Source organism: Ixodes scapularis, unplaced genomic scaffold (assembly GCF_016920785.2).
Source record: "Ixodes scapularis isolate PalLabHiFi unplaced genomic scaffold, ASM1692078v2 PGA_scaffold9__187_contigs__length_104089568, whole genome shotgun sequence".
NCBI lineage: Eukaryota > Metazoa > Arthropoda > Arachnida > Ixodida > Ixodidae > Ixodes > Ixodes scapularis.
Window position 1 is genome coordinate 89,082,271 of NW_024609884.1, and position 18,053 is coordinate 89,100,323.

The following is an 18,053-nucleotide window of genomic DNA, read 5'->3' on the forward strand; positions in this document are numbered from 1 at the left end:
TGTGCAAGCACCAACTAGGTGTTCAAAACTTGGGGGTGTCATCTTGTTGTACACTGCTTGCATTGCAGGTGCTAAGAGTTGCAAGATTGACAAAATTTATCAAGAGGACGTTGATAGGACCGAAAGAAAAATTTAGTTTTTAATCAAATTTTTACATGAAAACTTAGCACGCCATTCATTTTACTAAACGACAAGGTTTCGTGTTGTTTTTTTTCTGGAGGGCGCAAACATGTTAGGATTATGTGGCGGTGGTGGCAGGCAGGCGGGCAGATGGCTTGATAAAGTGTAGATTAAATCAGTTAAAATGGACAGCTGCGCACATTTTATGCCAAGCTATCTTTTTCTTTTTTTGCAAAAGCTATTGTCTTACATATTCATACCAGATAAAGAGCTCACATACAAAAGCCCCAAGCAGCACAAAGCATACTTACTTTTGAAACTGCGATCACTGGTTAATAACCGTCATCGGCTAGCCTATTCAGCCCAAGGCAGTGTTCTCTTGAATGCAGTTGTTTCTACCTGGAGTGCTCGCTCAGGAGTTTGGTCAGACTTGACTAGGAGCTCCTCCAAGCAAAATCCACATGCACGCAGGAGAACGAACCAGAGCCGTATGCTAGGATCGCAGCCTCTTGAAACCCTTTGTCTTTCGATTTGGCCAAGCCATAAAAAACAAACACGAGGGGACAAACAATCAACAACGTCAGCAAAGTGGACCTCTTTAATTTGTCATCGTGAATACAAATGTCCTTAAAGATGTGAATTCCGTGACACTCTCTTATGGGTGCTCTGTAAGTTATACAACCTATCGTCAGTGATAAATCATCTAAAACTTCGAAGCAAATAAAGAAACAATAAATCACACGGCTCAAGTACAAAACAAAACAGACTGCAACAAGTTTGAAGCTACTGGAATGTACTCAGAATATGTACATGTGTAACTCACACATGAGGACATATCATCTTTGAATACATAAATCAATGATATACAAGACTTTCTTTCATCAACAAAGCAAAAATTCATAACAATAAACGTAAATAATAATAATAATAATAATAAAAAAACTACTTCATAAAGAAACAGAACACCGGCAATAAACATGGCAATGGCCACCACAAGTAGGCCAGTGCCCCACCGAACAATGCTCCTCAGCTTTGCACTAAGTTTGGAATGCAGGTTAGGAAACACACAAGCCACGCCCTTGCCACCCCCTAGAGGCTTGCCTTCCAAAGCGCCGTACCAAGTCCTGAGCCGAGAAGCAAAACAAGGCAAAACTGGCCCCCGTCCAAAAATTCCTCCATTTCACCCCATTTATCTCAAGAGGAAGCAAGGACATACAGCTAAGTGAGCATCTTCACCGGGATCGTGCACTCAGGACTTGAACCACACAGAATTTCAACCCTGGTACCATCAAAACAAAAACGGGTGCCTCACCTATCCTATCTCGTCACGACACAATAAGGAAATCTTTTTTCTTTTTAAATAAAGTCCTTCCTAAGGGCCAATAGAAAATAACTGCCGACCCCCAAAAAATGTTACAGCACTCAAACCAGCATAAATGAGGCACCGCAAAACACAGCACATTGCAACCAAACCACCGGTCAGAACTCCAAAGCATGACGCAACTCGCAAAGTCTGCCACACACCAAAGGGGGCTCACACATCTGAAAGCATGGCACACACAAGCACGCTGAAACTCAACAGCTCACCTCGCATCTGCAAAGGTCCCACCCCACAAATCTGAGACCTGCAGCACCAATTCCACGAGATGCCCTGGAGACCGCACTCAAATGCACAGTGTTCAAAGTCCTAAATGCTGATTATCACCTGGCATAACAACTTCGGAGAGCCAATGCAACCTGACCCTTGAATATGGCAGTGTACAAATGCATGGGGTTAAAAAAATATGCTTAAGTCAATCTGCCAATGCAAGTCCTCGTGCCAGCGTCCCACCAGAGTAACCCCCCCCACTCCCTTCTTCCAAGCACTACTACGAGCGTCCCGAAAATCCACAATCAATCTTCTGTCGGCTAAGAAGCGGCACACTGCCAACAGGTACAAGAAGCCAGTGTTACCGTGTTACCCATGTGAACAGGTCTCGTCTCCAGTAGAGAAAATATGACTACCCACTGCCTTAAAAACCTGACCCAGTCTAGCACTAAACTCGGCCGGATACGCAAAAGCACCCAGTGGATCGCCAACTAAGTCAAAACAAAAGTAGCTTGGAAAAGAACATACAAAGCTCCTCAAGACTGACAAAAGACAGAATGCACCCAAAAACACAGAGGATAATTGCACAAGACCCAATCCAACCACTTCTCTCAGCAGCGGTCGGCGGGCTTCTTTAAGGCTTGGCTTCCATCGACCGACTGTGGACACAAGCATGCTGTCCCAAAATCTCCAAATGCATTCTCCACCATAGACCCTGCACCTAATTTGCTCCACGATCGAGCCCACTGTATGGGCAAAACAACCACGAGTAGACATTCTCTGTGGGCACAATTGAAAATGAGCCTAGGCACACTGACACTGGCACAAGTTCCATTATGCAATGAGTGAGCAGTATTCAAAATACACTGTTTTGGCCTTTACAAAATAAAGCCTTTTGGCTAGCCCTCCATCATAGTGTGCCAAAGTTACTTCTTCCAGTTTTGACGTACCCCTGTATGCAAAGGATAACACTTGCGCCACACATGAACTAAGGATGTACATCTTTGCTTGTATAAGCCACAACCACGCAACAAGCAAAAACAATATGTAGCTGTCTGTCATAAACATACATCTATGCAAAGGTTGAGCAGCTTAAAATAGAGCTATCCAGATTTGGTGACTCAGCACAGGGAGTTTAGTAAACAACAAAACCAAAAAACAAAGCAACAAGTGTATCAACATAAATATGTTTAAATCCGTGCACACCGCTTCTTGGAATAGACTGCTTCCATAAATATGTCACCGCAAGCGTTGCATTCTGGGAACCTGTGGGACAAGAGCGGAGCACGTATGGATTTTGCTGCCCACTGATTCCCAGAATGCATACGGTGACATTACGCCAGGATGAGGCGCTTCGAGTTTTGGAACAAGTCTATTGGTGCATCATAGAACTATTCAAATTATTTAACCAAAATAGCATATTTCCGCCTTAAAGAAAAGAAAGCATATAAGCAGTCAAATGCATATCGCCTTTTGACTAGCAAATACCACATAGCACTTCTGGTCTCCTGAATGACAAACCTCACTGTAAAGCTATTCACAAAAGTCTGCAAACATAAATATCAGCTGTAAATAAAAAAAAAAGGTTGTGGCTAGAACAAACAAGACCTAGAACCTACAAATTGCACATTCAATTGCCATGTGTGAAGCACCTAAGAAAAAAAAAAAAAAAGGCAAACACAAAAAAACACAACTGAAAAGCATTTGTTAAATGATGCTTTCGCATAACTAAACTGTACTTCGAGAGATTGCTTTCTTTTTCTTTTTTTTACTTTCCCGTTTCAGACATCTACCTGTACAAATATGCCACATGATACACAAAGCTTGACCAGTCATCCCCGAACCCCATTGTGGAACCCAGATCGTCGCGCAAATTAAGGAGAAAGTGTACAAAAAGCCAGTCGACACTAGCGCAACTGCTAATGCTTGTTTGTGATGTCATCTACTTTCTGAAAACCACCTCAGTTGAAAGTTGCTTTCCCCAGCAATGCAGACATGTATGCTGGCACCACTGACAGGTGTTCAAAACAAAGGACAAATATTAAACAATCTCTAAGTACTTGGGAAGCCTTTCACACACTTTCCTCTTACGCAGTCAACAAAAGTGAAAAGAGAGGTCCAGAGAGACTGTGGCTGGCCAAGCGGCAGAATACAGCTCTCAAGAGAAGAAATTCACAGCAAAGCTAAGTCTGGTTGTAAGAGTAGTAGAAAGCGAGCACTGCTCTCCAGACACCCCCCCCCAACGAGGTATCGCCTCCTTCTTGCGACAAACGGCGCAAGTGGAAAAGCTTCGAGGAAAGATGCAACTTGGGCACTTGCAGTTTGTTCATCACCAGAAAAGCACGATAAGAAACGTCTAATGCTACCCACGGCCGTACCCTGATCACTGGTTGTTCTAGATGAGGTGGATGTGTGCATCACTCCTTTCGGGACACAGTTCCTTAAACTCCAGAACACAACCCTCGTTTGATCCGCAGCGATTATGCGCGATTGCCCCGTCCAATGGAAAATGGCTGCCCTGTTAAAACCTGCCAATGTCTTCGGAGTGTTAGCACCTTTGCACGCCACTAAAAAAAAGTGCCAGAAAGATGCTAGGAAAAGAGCAATGTGGCACCAGAAGCGGAAACAAGGCTGTTGCCAATTATCCAAAATCCAAGTCCCTTGCATGGATCACGTTTGTGTTTTAACAACCTTGTTTCTCCAAACAAGAGGGACTGAATGGGGACAGCACCGGGATAAATTAGGTCAGGTAAAAAAAAAAAAAAAAGAAAAAAGAAAAGGTGATGCAACAACTAATGATCTAGCCTGCGAAAAAAAAGCATATGCCTAGCAACGTTTAACAATGAGTCATAAAACTGACAAAAACATGTTTTCTCAACTTGATATTCCTCAAATGTATCACCATGGAATGTTTTATCAGAGCAGCCTAATTGCCAATGGTACAAAAAGGGTCATAGTGGAACACAGACTTCAGCAGTGTCATATTTGTTTTCTAATATTATACTTTTCGTTTTTGCGCACAGCATGACCTTCATTAAAATTTCTCTATCTACAATCAGACTTGAATTTGTAGTTGTCCCAGAACTAATGAGGCAGCTTTTGTCTTTGAAAAAGAGAAAAAGGCACTCCAACTGAAGCAACTTAATGCTGGACTTATGCGAGTGCCCAAGAGAGTTGTGCTTGAAGTTAAGTGTGCCAAACAACTGCAAATTTAATAGAATGGCAGCTTTCTTAAATTGTATCAAAATCTCTTCAGGGATTTGGAGAGGCACTTTGTGGTGCTACTTCCTAGGAACCAGACTGGCTACCCGCTGGCAACTATACCTCAATTAAAAATGGCTTTGCACAGAGTTTCCAATTTCACTAAATCAAGGCAGTCCAAATGCCCGGCCACACTCCGGCATTTCACCTGCCTGCGCCACATTTTGTACGAATTCGCTGTCAGAGAATTTGAAATGCGAGACGCGGATAAAAGCAGCACTCTCAAGAGAAGAGCCCTGTACAACTCCAGAGCGTGCAGCGCCCTGCGGACACACAATCCGAAAGCACCGTAGGAACTCGAGAAAGTCAAAGCTTCACTTAGACCATTCACACAAGACGGAAATTTAGAGTTGGGAGCATTTTCGACACAAAAACACACTGGAAAGAAAGACATGCTCGCCGTGAGTATTAAAAAAAAAACACTCCTTAAATCAGAGGATGGCACATGATGAGCGCAGGCACAGGTTTGTTACCACCCTATTCCAATATTCATAAAACGTTGCCCCTCAAATCACATCACAAAACATAAAAAGAAAACCGAAGCCACTCTCAAAAAGCATTGCAACACATGAGATCCGGAGACACCAGCACACGCATCAGTCATAAAAATCTGCCCCATCCCCGCACACACACGCGACAGTCTAAACAAAAATACTGATATAAATTTATATATATATATATATATTCATTATGTATAATGATATATTTACTCTGATACAAACTTGTGTGTTCCCACGAGCGAGGCGGCAGGACCCTGCCTCGGAGGTCGGGAAAGTCTCGCCCCCGCTGCCTCCCTTAGCTGTACAGCCGCGCACACCGGCATCTCCACCTCCCCCGATATGATTCGCCCTTGTAAACATGCATCACAGAATAGACTAGCTTTCTTCTCAATATTTATATTAAAATCCTTCCTTCTATTTAGGTATATAATATATATATATATATATACATACATATATATATATATATTTATAAAGGCACCCTGTGCAGATGTCCAGACATAGGGAATCTTTCCGGGGCCACCGGAAGGTGGGAGGGCGGTGGGGGGTGAGAGGAGGAGCTAAAGCACTTGGTTGTCCTAGGAGTGCCGCAGGTGTCACTTTTCTGCCATGGGCAAGTGAGCCGTCGCCGAGCTCGTCTCCACGGCAGACGCCACCATGCTCTTGTCCAGAGTGGATTTGATGAGGGCTTCGAGGATCCCCTCAGTGGGCACGGTACCCTTCTTCTCCGCGTCGCACGTCGATGCCTGCAGTTTGCGCATCATCTGCGACGCAAAGAAGCCGCCGCTCCCCAACTTGGCCAGGTCGGCCGAGAGGAAGGGCGCCGCCACGCCCCCCGCCTCGTCGGCCCCTTCCAGCTTCAGGTGGTGGTAGCCTTTCGTGGGCGGCGGCGTGCAGCCGGGCCGCTTCTTGGGTCGCAGCAGGTGCCGCTCCTTCACCTTGTACTCGAGCGTCGAGTGGGGCACGCCAAAGTAAGTGCCCGCCCGGTGCACACTCATCTCACCCCGCTGCACGGCACGCACAGCCTGCAGCAAGTTGTCTCTGTCATAATTGCGGTAGCGTCCGCGCTTGGGTCGTGTTCGCTTCTGTTCTCCGGCTGGCTGCTGGTCGGGTTTTGACGCGCCGCCACTTCCTCGGGGAGCCGGTGGCGGTGGCGACACTGGCACGTTGCCGCCATTGCTCTGCGGCGACTTCTCCGATGACGAACAGTTGCTGCTACTGCTGTTGCTCGCCGTCGTACTGCTCACGGCAGGACTGTGCACGCGCTGGCTAATGCTGCGCGCAATCAATTCCTTTAGCGAAAGGTTACCGCCACTGCTGCTTTCGGACACACTCGTCGAAGCACGCGGCGCAGCAGCAGTGGCAGGAGGAGCGGCGGCACTGTTGGCGGTGGCTGGTTTGTAGGACGGAATCTTCAGTATCACATTGTTGGCACTGTCGGCGACATGGTTGCTCAGCAACACCGGTGGCTGCGGCTGAGATGCGGGCAGGTGGTGGTGGCGACTGCGCTCCTGTGCAATTCGCTCTTTGGCCAGCAACCGTATCAGGTCGGAAACGACGGGAAGCTTCGGCTCGGACGAGGGCAGTGGCGGCGTGCTCAGCTGCGCATGGCCGTCCTTGGAAGGCTGCAGGGCCAGCTGCTGGATGCTGGAAAGGAACTGGGCACGCAGCACACCATCAATCACCCTGTCTGCCGTTCCCATGATGCAAGAACACTTTTGAATGAACGACTGGCAGGATGACTGAAACAGGATGCCAACAGTCACTTTATAAATTCTAAAGAAGCACTTCTCTCTGTATTGAACTCACCATATTGGTGTGTTAATGTGTGTTAGCGAAGTGCATTTTTGCTTTATTTTTCCTTACGAGGAATCGCAATCCTTTTTTTAACCATTCCTTGTGCTGTTGACTCCTGAATAACAAACAAAGGAATAGTACCTTTAAAAGGCGTACTCCGCCGATTTCTTTACCTACCTTAACCAACTATATTTTCAAAAATCACCGGTTTTTATCCTTTCCGGTACACTATTTGGGATTGCGAAATAGACCTATTGCTATATTACCAAGCATCAAGGAGTATACAGGGATTTGTGTTCCACGCGCCGCACAGGCTGGCCTCAGCAGTAGTAACTTTTCTAAAGCAAATACCTGAAACAAATCACATCTTGCACGTGCGTTCATAAACGCTTTATATTGGTTATTTACTTATAATCTTTTACACAGGGAAGGCGTGCGCATGTGGTGCGTGGAACACCGTTCCCTGCATTGTCCTTGATGCTCGGGTGATATAGCAAATGGTCTATTCAGAATGGTTATTGCAAAATTCGCAAGTGAAAATGATGCCAAAACAAACATTCAAATTTCTTTTCAGTGCCGTGACGTCAGTGAAAGGCAGCCTGCAGGTCTGGTGGGCAATCTAAAAATGGACTAGTATTTCCGAGCATTTGTCTCATGCTGCTGCGCGAGCACTGGAAGGAGCTCCCAAAGCATTCCTCTGACACCATGAAACTGCTTGTAATCAGTCGGGAACAAAGTCTACAGTTCAAAGAGTGAACCCCTGCCTTCTGCTGTTTTTCAGTTGCCAGTAGAGACTTTCACTTTTAAAAACACGGTGAGGACCAAAATTCTAAATTTAATAAGTTCGCAAAAAATCATATTTTGGCCCAATATTTGGGTTACTATTTCAGCAGTTTGTCGGTGTGTTTAGCAAATTTTCAGGCAAATCAGGGACTATGAGGAAAACGTTGGAGTATCCCTTCAAAGGAATACTCCAACGCAATGAAATTTGGAAACTTTTTTTTTCTTGATCTATACGCGTTCAAGGGAGCAGTATGACATCAGACACACGAATCTCTTGTTGAGGAAAACACAAAAAGAAATTTTAAAAGGAATTAAACGATTAGCAAAGTGCACCTGGTGGATGTCGCTAAATCCTCGTTTGTAATGCCCGTCCAGGGACCTTGACAGATAGTGACAATGCCTTCTTGCCTAGAACTATAGATGCCTTGAACCTTACATCATTCCATCAGCTCTCCAAACACCAGGAGAGACGAGGGAAAGGAGGAACTCCCCTCGTACCAGTATTCTCTTTTGTGTGTCCCAGACATGCCCAGATGTCGCTATTGTACCTCTACAAGAATAGGAAGTTTTAGAATAGCGCACGCTAAAGCTTTGCATATGCAAAGAAAAGCGTCGTCGCAAGTGCGCATGCGCCAAACACTAACCATGTTTTGCGCTTGGCGTGCGCTATTGTAGAGCGTGCAATTTCTCGAAAATTGCGTGAGTATGCAGAGTCTTTGCGCTTCTCCAAAAAGGATTCATGATGAGAAGTTGGCTAAAGCCAAGGCGAGCACAGTTAAAAAAGAGGCCGCATCTCCACGTGATGAATGATGTTGATCTCCACGTGGTGAATGATGTTGATTGGGGTGAAGCTCTGGTGGTGCTGATGATACTGATTTTATTGTTCATAGGTAGTACTGATGCTGCTGATTTTTCCTTATTCTCATAGGTAGAGCTGAGTTCCGGGTTGCGTTTCCACTTCATTATACTGCTTTATGGTCGGTCAAATGCAGAGCCAGTGGTTCTTCTAGCGGATCAGCTTGGATCCGCTAGAAGCCGTGGGAATGCATCTCCACCGCTTAAGTCAACGGTCCATGTTAGAAAGAGAATGTGTGGTATGGATCGTGGTTATATATGCAGTTGAGCATTTGACCACAGCGCCCTCTTGTCTATAAACGTTGAGCCAATGCATGTAAAGTTTAACGCAATTATATACGCATTTGACTGCAGCGCCCTCTCCTGTATAGACGTTGAGCGGCTACATGCAACGTTGGAGTGTAGCGTAGTGGTTAAGACGTCTGCCCTCGTAAGCAAGTGGTCCTGAGTTCGAACCCCCGTGCGGGCGTACATTGTTTTTTTTTTAAGTGGGCTGATCCTGGATGCAGTGCAATCAATGTGAGCACGGACGTCGGATGGACAAGGCTAGACCCTAAGGAGCTTCGCCCCTAAAATGGCGGCTCCCAGGACCATGGCTGCGATTCTCAATACGGGACGACATTGCACTCGGTTTGAAAAACCCAGTAAGGTGGGCAACGATCACCGGGAACTTGATGCTTGCAACGCGTGAACATTTATCGGCGAAGGTCAGTACACGAGACCTCTCTTGCCGAGGCGACGCATGCGGACACGACCAGTCAACTGCTCACGTCGCATTCTCCCGTTTAAACAATTTTAAAATGTTACTCTCGACCAAACAACTTGTTTTTTCTCAAGTTACAGCATTTCATATGTGAAATAAAAATGGTGACTATCTTGGTGGCTTCGCAAGAGCGAGATGCTTGGGCTTTTGCGTCGCGGCAGAGAAACGCTATTCTAAAACTCTCATGCATCATGTGCGCTAACGCAAGCGCAAAATTTAGCGCTAGCGTGTCCTAAAATTGCGTGCATTATTCTAAAACTCCCTATTACATAAGATTAACCTGTCACTAAAAATTCGTACAAAAGCAGCTTTGCGGTTAGTTGTGGTGGTCCGATCGCTGGCGTGCTTCGGCCGCTTCGGTGGCTGAAGGGGCTAGGGCATCCTGTCAATGTCAGCCTCACCACAGCTTTGCTCGTCCTTAGACAGTTTACGTCACGATTACCCGGATGTGACATGGTCTCCTCTGGCCACTCTCAGAGCGCTAGTCAGAATGGTCCGTTGATAACAAAAAATACAGCCATCAGGCTCAAAATACAAATGTGCGATTGTCATTTACGGGTATTGTGGATCATACTCAGCCTATTTCTGAACACAACAGGTATATTTCGAATTTCGTTGAAGTATCCCTTTAAAGAGACAGTGAGCCTAGGAAAACATTTCTTTTTTCTCCTGATTAAGACAGGCATGTCTCAAAATGAATTATCGTCAAAACAATTCTTTTTATTTTTCCCCCATATTTATGATACAATACAAATTTTTCGATTTGTGGGCGAAACCGAAATTATACCTCTCTGGGATGATGATAATAGCGTTTGTACCCAAGTAGTGCGCACTCTGAGTTCGCTGGACCTCAGAGCGCACACTAGTTGGGTACAAATGCTATCATCATCATCCCACAGGGGTACAATTTTGGTTTCGCCCACAAATCGAAAAATTCGTATTGTAGCATAAATATATTGAGCACACATTTTTTTTGTTTTGTTTGATAAACATTTATTTTGAAACATGCCTGTCCTAACCAGGTTAAAAAAAAACATTTTTTTCTTTTATGTTTAGTGTCTTTTTAAAGGGGCACTGACACATCAAAATCATAATTTATTTTTATTATCCGAAACGATTGAAAACAATGCCGGGACATTACCCTCAATATTTGAAATTTGGGAATTCAGTATTTGTGAAGTAAAAAAAACAATTTCCAAATGCCGAATTCGAAGTTCCCGCGCGATCCGCGCCGGTGCGTCAAATATTGCAAAGTCCTGAGAGTCCACTTTCTTTCACGACTCCCTGCTGTTGCCATGGCGACCCAAAGCAAGGAGGAAAGGAGCGAGCGCCGGCGTTGCGGCGGACCGGTTTTGAGCGGCGTCGCCTGTTTTCCGCGGGAGGATACAAATCCAGGAGACAACACTACAACGAACTCCCGATTTTTGGTATTTCAAAAAGAAGGGCCGTAGTGCGTTCGCAATTGCGTTAAAAAACATGTTTTAGGATTGCCGTTATTAAATGTTATATAATGTCGCCTACAAAGCTTCTAAATTTCATGATTCTTGACGTCATGAATCAAAAGAAGCGAGGAGGCGAGAGGCGGGAGAATCAAACGCCAAAAATAAAAAGGCGCGCGCGCGCGGAAATTCTTTTTGCGATGCGTTGTTTTTTTGTGTGTCTATGACTGCTTCGTTTTAGACAATAAAAAAAATACGACCTTTGGGGTGTCAGTGCCCCTTTAAGTAAGAGATTCCAAGGGACAAGGTGGAAATGCCCCACCACCCTCAACTTCCACTTATCACGAGAAAATATCTCTCTAAAAACAGGAAAAACTAAGCTATTTTATGAAGGTCCATTTATCCAGAAAGTTCCATGTATGCAGGTTCCAGAGATTCTACTGTATATATGGAGTGAATGCAACCAATGACCCTTTTGAAATCTTGGTGAAAACCCTTTTGAAATCTTGGTGAAAAGCTCGAATCATGTGACACACTGCAGGCAACAGATCACCAATGATGAGGAGCGGCAGAAAACCAGGGTATGTAAGCGTCCATGGCATACTACTGCAGTATCCCATTTATGCAGAAAAACAAAGCTCAGCATGCTGCCCTCCTCATCAGTAAAGGTCTTGCATACTAACAAAATCATGAGCAGCAGTATTCCCCATCTGAACAGCGTTACGGCATGAGCTATGAACTCTTGTCAGCCTCTTTTGCCATGGCGGCGAAATGATTCTGTCGAGCCCACTGAGAGAAGCCCAAAAGAAGCTAGCATACTGCATGTAAACAATATGCACAAAGCTGAGTAATTGCCGTCCTTGTACTATATAATTCACTGTCAGCAGTGTGGATGTCAGTGTGGACAACATGGTTTCAAAGGTTTCACTCAAGTCCACTGGAAATCGTAGCATACTTTTGTGTCATTGTGTAATGGTGGTAGAGGTCCGAATAGCCAGCCTAACCTCTAGAATGCTCAGCACCAGCCACGGCTAAAAGAGTAGCTGCAAGGCACTGCAGGACTTCAGCTAAAAACCACCACTTTTTAGCACCATTATACTGAAGTAGTTTGACTTTATGGCAACTAGCAAGAGCAAATATCGAGGCACATCGGTGCAGCGTCAATATAGAGTTTTAGGAAACCATCTTGCAACTCTGATACAATCTACCCGTGGCCCGGAATTAATGCAAAGTGACGTGATGTCAATCCATTCTACCCAGAGGAACTTCGTCCACAGAATATCAGTCCTGTTCACGAAAAAGGGTGAAGAGACTGTAAATAAAAGTGATATTAGTTGCACCTGCAGACTTCACCGGGAAAAAAATTGCGCAAAGGTAGAATTAAAGAACCACCATGAAAGCCTAAGACTATGTTCGCTATTTCGAATCATATAGGACTACCGAGGATGCTGAAAGCGCTTCCACTTGTGTTTAAACCACTGCTTTTTGCTCCAGCTGTTCTTCATTTGAGGCCTCGTCCCGATCATAGTTTCATTCACTGATTTATTTTGCAGTTTTAAGCCAATTTTAAGGTTTCATGGTACTATTGCATAATTTAAACACCATTGCATCTCCAAAAATATTTCTAATTTATTCTTTTTGTCCCCTTTTCCCTCGTCTCAATGCCAGTAGTTCCCAATTCCAACACCTTTGACGTTTGAAGCATTGCACCTTCGCTCATAAAAATGTTAAAGACATGACAGTATGACAATGAGGAGAAATACCATTTGATTTGCGAGACAAAAGTGGAGATATTTCAAGCCCACTTTGTCTTATCTGGGAGTAGACACCAACCATTAAAATGAAAACACTACAAAAGCAGGCAGGCAGAATGGGAAAACATTCTATGCTAGTATTTTCTTCTTCTGTGAAATTAATACCATGCTCGTCCCCCTGGCAGGTCATAACTAGGGTTCCATGTTTTTGGCAAATAACGAGAAACTCAGAAAATTAAGCCCCGAATCTGTTTTATCAAAATCGGGGAAAACCGGAAAACCCCGTTGGAGCTGTCCTTGAATAAGACAAGAGTTTACGGGAAGACAATCTCCATCTCTAACTTAATTTTTTCTTGACTATGCCCTCACCAAACTGTCCACGAGGCTTCCTTCAGGAGGGACTTTCATCTCCTGCTCTTATGGTACCTGGTCCATTTCTAAATATTCCAGTCACGTGCGTTTTCTCCACAGGTTGAAGAAACCCATGTTCGTGTTTCATTTTTTTCCACATAGGCCCCAGTAAAAACTCAATTTTTGTCATACACCATAAATTGTCACCGAAAAAGACCCAATCTGTGGGGAAAAAAATAAGAAAAGCCTGAAAAAACACCTCCAAATAGGAAGAAAAACAAACCCCGGAAACATGAAACCCTCGTCATAACTAGCCCAGTGGCTTCAGCTAGTTTAGCTAACTACTTCTCGCTCTGCAGCTTTGTTCCGAAGCACAGGCGCACATCGAAATAAGCTCTTATGATTGATTGTAAATGCAAGTCACAGTGTGGTCAGGACATGAAGTCGTGGTCCAGGTTCGATACATTCATGCTCATCATATGTAAACCACTTTCTAGCACTCTCCAGTCCTGTAGCATTTTATTGGCAGAAGTGCAATGCTTCAGCCAAAACAAACATCCAAGGCACTGGAATTAGGAACTGCTGCCATCGGAAAGGTGCAAAGGGGACGCAAGAAATAAATAGAAAATTTGTTCTGTGGGCACCCTGGCGGTTCCCAAGCCAAGTTGCCCGACTGCGAGGCTCAAGCCGAACTTTTCCCGCGTGGCGGCGACGTCACGCCAGCCACGCGCACATCGGATGCGCCGCCTTGATAAGGCAGATCAGAGGCGGCGCACGGAGACTCGCTGCCTGGACTCCGGCAGCGCCGGTAGCAATGTTAATCGTCTTGTCCATGTCCAATTAAATGTAGTTTCTTGTTGTTGAAACCGTTGGCTCCGTGTTATTCCTCCGGGTCGGGTATGCAGCAAGGCAAACCGACCACAGTTCCAAGGTGGTATAGTGTTAAAATCAAGTTATTGCACCAGAAAGTAGTAAAAAAAAATGCACAATGAAGCAATAAAAAAAACAAAAAAAAAAAAAATCCGGAAGGAGATATGAACTGAGGACGCCCCAGCAAAGATGCGGCGTAGTTAACCACTCAATCACGAACACATGGTTTCAGCAGCCCCAATAGAGCCAAATTAGCAGATGCAGCGCCAAGTTGTTGGAAGTTTACATGGAACTCCCCCTAGGGCATGATTCCCTCCGATTCTCAGCCTCTCCATCTTTTTTTCCGCAAGCTGAACCGAAATCATGCGACATAAGCGATGCCAGCGAAAAGGGACAGCTAGAACAGGTTCTGTAGCATTTTTTGGAGCAGAAAATTGGTGTTTTCAAACAGCTTAGGAGCAGAAAAATTGGCGTTTTGGAAAAATTTCGGAGCAGCTTAGGAAATACCTGCTGAGTTTTACGATTTTATCAAAAAGTGTCCGCTTTCCAGCGCTTTCTTACGGTTATCGTATTAACAACAATATTTGTATGATTTTCCACAGCCCGTGTAAAAAAAAAAAAGTTTTTGTTTAGGCTGCATTTCGCCTGTTTACAAGTTGGGGTTGGCAACACTGGTACATCGACTTGTATGTGTTACTGGAACTTTTACTCATGATCCCTTGAAGCCATCCTTGGTACAAAATGTCGGGAAAAAAAATACTCGCGAGTGTTTATTCCCAGCTATTCAACCGACTTTCCATTTATGAAGACGGCGCGTAAGGGCGAAAGGTACGGATTTGGTAGTCTGTGTCGCTGCGATGTCAACATTTCGCATGCTGGTCGCCGGGACATTCTGTGTCATCTGAGTACAAAAAAGCACAAGGACTATGCAAAATTAGTTGAAACCAACGAGAAGCTTGGAGGGTACTTTAGTCGATCAACGGATTACGACACTACCCGAGCAGAATGCCTTTTTACGTCATTTTTGATGGAACACAACGTGCCGTTCACAGCGGTTGTTGTGGAGATGTTAAAGAGCAAGAACTTTGCTCTTTAACGTCTTCGTTAAACCAGGCACAGACGAAAGAGTTTTTAGCAAAGCGAAGAAGGCACACACGCAGTTCCACTCCTCTATGTCGAAAAAGACTCTTGAACAGCTGTTAGTTGTGAGATGCAGCCAGTCCGGAAAGTGCCATGAACAAGTGTTTGACAAGAACTTCCTAAGAAAAGCAAAAGCTGCAACTTCCTCAGTGTTCGCCCAACCTTCGACTTCTAAAGAATAAGACATTTTGTGCAATGTATGATGTGTTTGTGCCCTAGTTGAGGCATTTTTCTTACCTAAACCAAGTTTTTGAAGAATAAAACAGTTTTCATATTTCTTCACACAACTGTAGTATTTTTTGGCATCCCCTGTAGTATTTTCAGCATTGTAGGGTTGGCAGGTCTGCTAAGAGCATTCGGTTCATCGTGCCAGTTTCACACCGCATAAGTCCTAGGTAAAAGCATGTGTTGCTACAAAACCCAAAGTAAAACAGGCTTTGTTACGAAAACGCGTTGGATGGGTGAATTAGAAAAAAAATATTGTATTCACAGAAAAGCTACAAGCAGCCTGTGCACGCTGCAGTGAACTCGATCGCTTCACTTGATGTGAAAGATTGTAGCACATATTCATAATAAACTTCCCAAGGCAGCAGCGCCGTCATCTTGACAAACAGCAGAATTTAACAGTACTTTTAATAAAGTCTTTTCACTCTGGATTAAAGAAAGACTTACGTTTGCTCAAATTAAGTGTGTCAAAACCGCCAAGACCTGTAGCTTCAGCCCGAAAGTAGTTGCTGACAACAGAAGTTTGGAAGTTGAATCAAGACGAATAAGCGTGCAAGGGGCGATTGGAAAAAAGAAAAACAAGGGCTGTATTATCAGTGGCATTGATCGTCCTTGATGATTGCGATAGATAGATTATAGCAGCTCTACCCTTCAACGGGCGGTAACTTGGCCACCTAGCCTAAAACAAAACAGTAACTACAGGGTATTACAAGGAGATGCCAGGCTCTTTAAATCAACCGGAAAATTCGGTTTCTTAACCTATTGTGCTACGATTTTGTGCAGCGTTGCCCACAGATGGTGCATTTTTTTTTTTTTGCAAAATTTGCAAAGAGCAAACTTACCTGAGGAAAAAGTAAAGAAAGAAAAAGGCTTAGCTCCTATGGAAACGCAGCGACGCCACCGGTCTGCAAACAACACAGTGCCGTTTCGCATGCGAGATAAGAGATGGCGCAAGCGGTCGCGACGCCAACTGCCGCCAACGAACGAGCAGACGACGCCGAGAGCCGGCCCTTTAGCAGACAAGAAACTGCAGTTCCTTGCTGTTACTGCGCCTGTCACCACCTGCGGAACGCGCGCCACTTTTGAGTCGAAAAGATTGTCTGCTAAAAAGGCCTGCTCTCCGCAGCATATGCTCGTTCGTTGGCGGCGTTTGTTGCGCCATCTCTTGTCTCGCGTGCGAAACGGCGCTGTGTTGTTTGCAGACCGGTAACGTCGCTGCGTTTCCATAGAAGCTAAGCCTTTTTCTTTCTTTACTTTTTCCTCAGGTAAGTTCGCTCTTTGCAAATTTTGCAAAAAAAATGCACCATCTGTGGGCAAAGCTGCACAAAGTCGTAGCGCGATAGGTTAAGAAACCGAATTTTCCGGTCGATTTAAAGAGCCTGGCGTCTCCTTGTATATCCCTGTAAAGGTCGCCAACCGAATTTTTATCTTTCGCTAAATCTAGTAGTATCGTGCATTTCGCTAGGTTTTGAGGTATTTTGGTGCAGTTTGGCTCAATTTTGAGGGATTTATGTTTTTGGCACAACCAGGCACAGAATATTGCGTTATCAAAATGGTGCTATTGGCAAAGCTGTCCCACCCCTCTGTTCGGTACGCACTGATTACCATGTTCACTTAAATCTGGGTCTAGGAAAAGGGCCCAGAAAAGGCAGCATGACACTTGCAGTCACAAACTCAACTTGCCGTAGGATGCTCGGCTTGACGTTTCACATCCTCAGAAAAAGTGGACGAGGACCCAAGTCAAGCATTTTTTCCCTCACTTTTTTGGCAAGCACACCAAAAGTAGTTGACATATAGGGAGGGCTATCCTCCAATATGCTACCATACCATAGATGCAAATAGACTCAAGAAGGCAGATAAACATTCAACTCAAAGTTTGGAAAAAAAAACAAGACCCACGACTGCATTTAAAGGGGTATGGAAACCAAATTCTGAAGCTCATAAAACCTCAGAAACATCAATATTTCGTTGGAAAACACCAGAAAAGATAATTTAAACTGAATTAAACAATAACCAAAAACCACCTGGTTGTTGGTTATGAAGCTTCAATGGAATGTCCTGATGGCATCAGCCTCCGACAGCAGAGCCACTATATGGGAAGTACGCTCACTAGTACAGATTACCTAGGCCAGAACCAACATTAGTGGAACAATTCAGTTGGGAAACTGCCATAGAGCCTGCTTTGAAATAGTGGCTCTGATCCGTACTCAAGAACCAAACTAAAGGCAACCGCATTGCTGCCATTTCTCCTGCCGCAGCGGCCACTCCGGGAACTGCACGGCTGCACGTATCGGTTCAGGTTTTGTTCAGGTCGAGTCATGCAAGGGCCGGTGGCGCCATCTACACTAAAGGGTGGCGCTGTAATCGTATCCAGTTTAATCTCGATGGATGCGAACCAATGTCACTAAAACACTCAGCTGGGAAACTCACTCTTGAAACACAGACTGCTCGCCGTCCAGAGAGACTAAACTAAATGTGATCACAGTGCCGCCCTTTAGCGACGAGTCAAAACATGAAAGCTGATTTATATAGCTACAGTAAAATGGCACTGCGAGGTGGCACTACAGGCCCTGATGCAATTTAGCGCGATTCGACCTGAACCAATAC

At 44.7% G+C, this 18,053-nt stretch overlaps 1 protein-coding gene across 2 annotated transcripts in view; it reads right to left on the reverse strand.

The window, feature by feature from the left end:
- Positions 1–691: 691 nt before the first annotated feature.
- LOC8052578 (mushroom body large-type Kenyon cell-specific protein 1) overlaps positions 692–18,053 on the reverse strand; it is a 35,022-nt gene continuing 17,660 nt past the window's right edge. For both annotated transcript variants that reach the window (XM_042287103.1, XM_029988444.4), the window contains exon 7: positions 692–7,127. In XM_042287103.1, coding sequence (XP_042143037.1) covers positions 6,066–7,127 — 1,062 coding nt within the window. In that variant the 3' untranslated portion in view covers positions 692–6,065. The remainder of the gene's footprint in view (positions 7,128–18,053) is intronic.